General features: G+C 40.4%; 1 protein-coding gene across 1 annotated transcript; it reads left to right on the forward strand.

The window, feature by feature from the left end:
• The first annotated feature begins 3,437 nt into the window (after positions 1–3,437).
• On the forward strand, positions 3,438–6,974 carry LOC138907426 (uncharacterized). The gene is made up of 5 exons (XM_070198024.1): positions 3,438–4,009; positions 4,261–4,393; positions 4,785–4,909; positions 5,178–5,426; positions 6,257–6,974. The coding sequence occupies exons 1-5, from the start codon at positions 3,438–3,440 to the stop codon at positions 6,972–6,974; spliced, it is 1,797 nt and encodes a 598-aa protein (XP_070054125.1).
• Positions 6,975–7,892: the final 918 nt, after the last annotated feature.

Raw genomic sequence — 7,892 nt, forward strand, 5'->3', positions numbered from 1 at the left:
TATAATTATGTAGTTTAGCTACTATTTGCACTCTAACTTAGCTGCACTTTATTAATATTTGAATATTAAATGATAACAAATGGCTCTAATTAAGAACTTTATGCTTTGCAAGAGCAATTCTGGGCTTTGAGGACGTCAAAAAGTGTTTTGGAGCTAATATGTAGCATTGAAGGCCACTTGGAGGTTAGCGCGCTTAAAAAGAAGAAAGAAAAAAATGCTACAGAAAATCTTCCAGGTCCGCGGTCTATGCGTGGCCACGCACTAGGCCGCGCATGTCAGACAGAAACTGGCCAAAGTGCGCGGTCAATGCGCGGATGATGTGCGGCCGCGCACGTGCTTCCGAAAAAATTTTTCCAAGGCCAATTTTGTAATTTGAGAGGCAACTAACCTTGATCTATATGAAGTCCACCTCGCCCAAAAAGAGGGTATCTCTGTTTTTAAAAGAACTTTGGAGGCAAGAACACAAAAGGAGCAAGACGGAGAATTCTCCTACGAGTTTTTCATCTTCTTCTTAATTCCATTATTGGTTATAACTTTTTATATTGTAATCGTGCATAGTAGTATAAGTAGTTAAACCCGTCATCTAAGGTTGATGGAACTAATTGTTGGACGAAGTCTTGATTACATTTTGAAATAATTGGGCCGTTTTTACTCTATAATTGTTCAACTATGTGTTTGTTGTGATTAATTGAAAGGGCCCTTGATTAATCGTATCTAGTTGTCTAGTGTTGCTTGAGAAAGAATACTTGATTAGATTGTTGTTGAACAACGCCACTTTCGAGTAAGTTAAGAGATTAATTACTTGAATTTTAAAGCAGGATAAGAGATAACGAAGCTTTGGTGTGATATTTATGAGTTGTACAAATTGTCAACTAGAGTAGTTCGAGAGAATGCTTCTTGTAAATTATGGTAATTGATAGAGAGATAAGTACAGTAAGCAAGAATTTATCATCTTTATAGAGTGTTATGGCGATATTATAGCTAACGTGTTAGGAATTAATCCGACAATTGGGAAAATCAGTAACCCTAGATTCTTTTACCCTTGAATTCAACTTTATTCTTGCTTATTGAGAGTTTTTATTGTCATTTTTCCTTAGTTAAATATTTTTTGTTAATTATCAAATAAAATCTTGAACTCTTAAAATTGTCTGAGCTTATCATTAGCGACACTAAAAGTTGTAGCAAATAGGTTAGTTCCATATGGGAGTCGACTCCGGACTCTTGAACCGGATTATATTTGCAGCGACCGCTTAGTCCTTTTTATAAGACATAGTTGGACATGATCAAATTTTGGTGCCGTTGCTGGGGAACTAAAGGTTCTATTTATTACAACTTGGAAGAATTGCTTGGATTTTTAGTTTAGATTAATTTTCTATGATGTTAAAAATATTTCCATTGAAATTTTCACGTTTGAACTCTTCTGTGACTCAGGTGCATGCCTAGAAGCTCTTTGAGAACTGGTGAACTTTTTGAAGGAATCTCAGATCCCGAGAAAGCATTCAGGGCATTAAATCGGGCTAACAAGAAGGGCAAACAACTAAAACAAGATGAACAATTTGAAATTGAAATAGACGACGTTGAGAACGTCAACGAGAATAATATGAATGATCGAGTTGACCCAAACATCAAAGTGGTAGAACCTCTTGTGCCGGAAGCTGCTCTATATGATTGGGTGCAACCAACTGCTGATAACCTGGCTACCGCAATTGCATTCCCTCTGATACAAGCAGAGACATTTCAGATTACCAACACCATACTACACTTGATGCAGAATAAAAAGGTTTTTCTATGGTTCGTACATCGAAGACCCACAATAACATCTGAAGAACTTTCTATCAATTTGTGTCACTCAAAGACAGCTGAATGTGACTCTTGAAGCAATTAGATTATTACTGTTCCTATTCTCAGTGACTGGGGAGGCTCAAACTTGGCTGAATTCGCTCCCAATAAACTTCATTGCTACTTGGGAGGAACTAGTCAAGCAGTTCTTAAATAAGTTCTATCCACCCAACAAAACTGCGACGCAAATTGATGAGATATTGCAATTCAGGCAAAAACTGACTGAAACTTTGCAGGAAACCTGGGAGAGGTTTAAGGATATGCTAGTGAAGTATCCACACCATGGAATTCCAGATCAGATACTAGGACATAGATTCTATATAGGTTTCGCTGACGGTCTGAAAGCCAATGTAGATACTTCAGTTGGGGGTGCATTCTTGAGCAAAACATTCATAGAGTGCAAGATTCTTCTTGACAAGATGGCTCAAAATTCAGGCTGGATGACGAGAGATACAACACTCACTCCAATAGTACATTTTGTTGCTCTTGACCCAAACAATACAAATGCAGAAAACATATCCACTCTCATGACACAGATGAGCTTATTGACAAAGAAAACTGATGAGACGGGTACGAAACAGGTGCACATTGTTGATACAACAAATGGAGGCCTATGCACTCCCTGCATAAATCAGTCATATGTTTGCTCGTGGAGTGGAGAGAATGATAACTAGGGCTTCAGAGAAGAAATGAATTATGTCAATAATTTTGGGGGTTAGAGGTAAGGTGGACACCAATGGAGACCTCAAAATCAGCAGTACATACCAACCCAGCAACAATACAATACCATTCCAAGGGGAGCACGACCACAATGCCAAGTCGTGCCTTATCAAAGGCAGTAGAGCTACAATCAGCAGCACCAACAACAATTGGCTTACCAACCACCTCATCAACAACAGGACAGTAATATGATAAAAATCAAGGGCATGCTGCAACAACTCATTGGGACAAATGGAAAGATGCAAGAAAAGTTAGCCGTACATGATTCGTCTATTAAAGGCATTGAAACTCAATTAGGCTAGTTATCCATGGCCTTGAACAATCGCCCACAAGGAACGTTGCCTGCAGACACGAACATTAATCCAAAGGAGTAGAACCCAAATAAGCTAATGGCAGTGAGTCTCGGGAATGGAAGAGATTTAGACAGAGAGAAAGAAGTTTCTCAATATAGGAGAGACGCAATGCCAATTACTACAGTGACATTAGACACCGATGAGTCAACGGAGCTCAAAGAGGTTGTAATTGAACAGGCACAAGTTGACAAAGGCAAGGAGAAGGAATTTGAACAACTCCCGGAACAGGTGGTGGAAAAGGATCTTAATAAAAAAAAGATACCAAGCAGTGAGAAGAAGCTAACTCCTGCACCATTCCCTCAAAGGTTGGCAAAGAAAAAGAAAGATGATCAATACAGGAAATTCATGGAAATGCTTAGACAAATTCAATTGAATATTCCGTTGATGGATGCTTTGAGGGAAATGCCAGGCTATGCAAAAATGATGAAGGATCTGATGTCTTGAAAATTTGACTTCTAGCAACTGTCTACTGTAACTCTAACTCAAACTTGTAGCGCGATAGTGACAAGACGTATGGCTCAAAAAATGTCTGATCCCTGTAGATTCACTATGCCATGCATAATTGGAAATTATGCTTTTGTTAAAGCATTGTGTGACTTAGGAGCCAGCATCAACTTGATGCCTTTGTCAATCTACACAAAATTAGGCATTGGAAGAGCTAGACCGACCTTAATGTTGTTGCAACTGGCTGATCACACTGTCAAAATACTGATAGGAATTCTGGATGATGTGCTCGTCCAAGTGGGGAAGTTTGTATTTCCTGCCGACTTCGTTATTCTTGACTGTCAAGTTGACGAACAAATACCAATAATTATGGGGAGGTCATTCTTAGCCACTGGGAGAGCATTGATCGACTGTGAGAATGGAGAGTTAAAAATGAGGTTGAATAATAAGGAAATAATATTCAATGTTCAAAAATCTATGAGGAGGCCAAGCGAATTTGCAAATTGTTCACTAGTGGAGGCGGTGGATGTAATACTACAAGAAGAGGATGAGACCCTTAATGTCAGAGATCCGTTAGAAGCTTGCATGATGAATTTAGAAGATGTGGATAGTGAAGAGTTGGCAGAGTGGGTCATGGCTCTCGAAGGTCAAGGGTTCTGGAAAAGGGAACCCCAGTTCGAGCCACTACACTTATAAGAAAGGGCAAAACCACTTGCGAAGCCATCAATAAAGGAGCCACCATAGTTGGACCTGAAACCACTTCCAGCTCACCTCAGGTACGTTTTCTCAAGGCCTAAATCTACTTTACTTGTTATTATCCCATCCGGTTTATTAGTTGTGTAGGTAGAACAACTCATACATGTGTTACAGAAATGTAAGACTGTTATTGGTTGGACCATGGTAGATATAAAGGGTATCAGCCCGGCCTTTTGCGTGCAAAAGATTATCTTGGAAGAAGGGCACAAACCTTCCAGAGAACATCAAAGAAGGCTGAACCCGAACATGAAAGAAGTGGTGAAGAAAGAAGTGATCAAGTGGTTAGATGTGAGTATCATCTTTCCCATCTCTGACATTAACTAGGTCAGCCCAGTTCAGTGTGTGCCAAAGAAAGGTGGAATGAAGGTCGTGCAAATTGATAATAAAGAGTTGATCTCGACTCATCCAGTTACGAGTTGGCGAATTTGCATGGATTATAGAAAACTGAACACAGCCACCCGGAAAGACCATTTCCCCTTGCCATTCATTAACCAAATGTTGGATAGGTTGGCTGGGTGGTCTCACTTCTGCTTTTTGGATGGATATTCGGGGTACAATCAGATCTCAATAGCCCCTGAAAATAGAGAGAAAACTTCCTTTACTTGTTCGTATGACATCTTTTCTTTTCGGAGAATGTCGTTTGGTCTATGCAATGCACCGACTACATTTCAGAGGTGCATGTTAGCCATTTTCACTGATATGGTTGAAGATATTATAGAAGTCTTTATGGATGATTTCTCAGTGATAGGGGATTCATTCGAAGACTGTCTTCATAATTTAAGGAGAGTGCTAAAAATGTGTGTGGAGACAAATTTAGTACTGAACTGGGAGAAGTGCCATTTTAGTGTTGGGGAATCGAGTGTCCAGTAAAGGCATTGAGGTCGACCTTGCTAAGATATATGTGATTGAGAAGTTGCCACCACCCACTTCGGTCAAGGCAGTGAGAAGTTTCCTTAGGCACCCCGGGTTCTATAGGCGATTTATAAAAGCCTTCTCTAAAATTGCTAACCCCTTATGTAAACTCCTTGAAAAGGATCATCCATTTGTGTTCTCTAATGATTGCAGGTTGGCATTTGAGGTGCCGAAGAAGAGATTGGTGACTGCACCAATCATCGTTGCACCCAACTGGGAGCAGCCGTTCGAGCTCATGTGTGATGCGAGTGACTATGCTATAAGAGCAGTCCTGGGGCAGCGAAAGGACAAGTTGGTGCACCCTATTTACTATGCAAGCAGAATGCTAAGCGGTGCACAACTCAATTATACCGTGACTGAGAAAGAGATACCGGTTGTGTTGTTTGCATTCGACAAATTCAGGTCTTATTTGATTGGTTCAAAAGTGATTATTTATATTGACCATGCAACACTTAGGTACTTGATAGCAAGAAGGAGTCAAAGCCACGCTTGATCCGTTGGGTTCTGTTACTACAAGAATTCGATTTGGAGATCCGCAATAGGAAAGGGATAGATAACCAAGTGCAGACCACCTTTCAAGGTTGGAGGGAGCTAAAAATAAAGTAGAGGTTGAAGATATAACCGAGACATTCCCGAATGAATAATTACTAGTAGTGGAAATGGAGGAGACACCATGGTATGCTGATATTGCTAATTATTTGGCAAGCGGTATTGTACCTTATGAACACTCTTCGATTCAAAAGAAAAAGTTCTTTCGCGATTGTCGATTTTATTACTGAGATGAACCTTTACTTTTTAAAATATGTGTATATAACATGATCCGGAGGTGTATCCCCGAGAAAGATCAATCTTATGTTTTGCAGGTTTCCATGCTTCACCATGTGGTGGGCACTTTGGAGGAATTCGGACAGTGGCGAAGGTGTTGGAGTCGGGTTTGTATTGGCCGACTTTATTCAAGGATGCCCATGCTTGGGTGAAAAGTTGTGATGAGTGCCTAAGGACAAGCAACATATCTTGCCATCACGAGATGCCGATGACTACAATTCAAGAGGTGGAAGTATTTGACATGTGGGGGATTGATTTTATGGGACCCTTTGTCAGTTCGTATAGAAAAAGTACATATTGGTAGCAGTTCACTACGTCTCCAAATGGGTTGAAGTTGTGGCCCTTCTAACAAATGATTCCAAATGAGTGACAAACTTTCTAAAGAAAAATATTTTCACACGTTTTAGCACTCCAAGAGCTATAAGCAGTGATGGTGGAACCCATTTTTGCAATAGAGCGTTCGCAAGGCTATTAGAAAAGTATGGAGTTCGCCATAAGGTTGCCACACCTTACTACCCACAAACGAACGGACAAGTGAAAGTGTCCAACAGGGAAATCAAAAGTGTCCTGACCAAAACAGTGAATACGACAAGGACTGATTGGGCAAAGAAGTTGGATGATGCATTATGGGCGTACCGCACATCATTTAAAATTCTAATTGGTATGTCTCCATACAAGTTGGTGTTTGGAAAAGTATACCATCTTCCGGTGGAGCTTGAGCATAAAGCCTTATGGGCACTACGACAGTTGAACTTGAATATGGAAACCGCAGGCACAAGTAAAGTCACAGAGCTACATGAACTCGAGGAATTCAGGTTCCATGCATTCGAGAATGCAAAATTGTACAAAGAAAAGATGAAGATGATGCATGATAAGAACAAACTAGATCGGAACTTCAAACCCGGAGATCTAGTGTTGTTATACAACTCGAGATTAAGATTGTTTCCGGGTAAGTTGAAATCTAGATGGTCAGGACCATTTAGAGTTGTGCAAGTGTTCTCAAGTAGAGCAGTAGAAATTGAGTCCGAAGATGGAACGAATAGGTTTAAAGTGAATGGGCAAATATTGAAACACTACCTTGGAATGGTTGAAGAAAAAGGGGAGAAAGTTGTGATGTCTTTGTAAGAGCCTCAATATGTGAGCGAAATGCAATCATGAAAGCTTGCGTCGTGCCGCGACTATAAATCAGGCGCTTCCTGGGAGGCAACCCATGGTTTTGTTGTAATTCGTCGTTTCGCGACGTTAAATCAGGCGATTCTTGGGAGGAAACCCAATATGTTTTCTTTGTTCTTATTTTTCGTATTTGATTTTGAACGGTGAAAGTATTGACATGTCTATTAGTGTGCAGGGATGAAATTGTGTGCGACGGAAGGACTCGGGGTGAAGAAATCCATCCGGAAATAGGTGAAAAGTGGCTAAAAGGGAGAAATTTCGAAGGACAAACGTGCGCGTCCGCGCACTGACCGTGCACTTTCGGACCTCTACGGTTTCACTTGCACGGCTGCGCACTGACCGCACATTTTTCGACTTCCATTGCCCCACGTGCGCGATCGCGCACTGACCGTGCACTGGGCACTATTTTTAGGTTATTTCATTAGTTAATTGTTTTTTACCTTACTAATAACCGACCCCCCCCCCCTATTCCTCCCCTAATATCTGAATAAAAACAAAACAAACCCTCCTCTCTCACAACAAACACACGCCCAAAACCCTCTCTTCTCCACAATTTCAAAAGCCAAACCCTACCTCCCCTTCCTCCTCGTCCCTACTCATTACCTCCCCAATCTCTATTACTCACAAGCTTCTTTAGGTAAGTGTCATGGCTTCTATTTTCCTTTTCCTTCAGTTTTTTTTTTAGTTTTTCCAATTTTTTTCTTTTCTTCTTCTCTTTTAATTGTGTGGTAGTAGAAGTCATTGTTGTTCTTTTATTTGCTTTGTATTACTAAGTATACTTGTTGGTATGTGAGGATAGTGGAATTTTATCTTGTTGGGTTGGATTAGACATTGTTAAGATTGTGGTGGAATTGAGGTATAATTGGATGT

This window comes from Nicotiana tomentosiformis, chromosome 3, assembly GCF_000390325.3.
Source record: "Nicotiana tomentosiformis chromosome 3, ASM39032v3, whole genome shotgun sequence".
Lineage (NCBI taxonomy): Eukaryota > Viridiplantae > Streptophyta > Magnoliopsida > Solanales > Solanaceae > Nicotiana > Nicotiana tomentosiformis.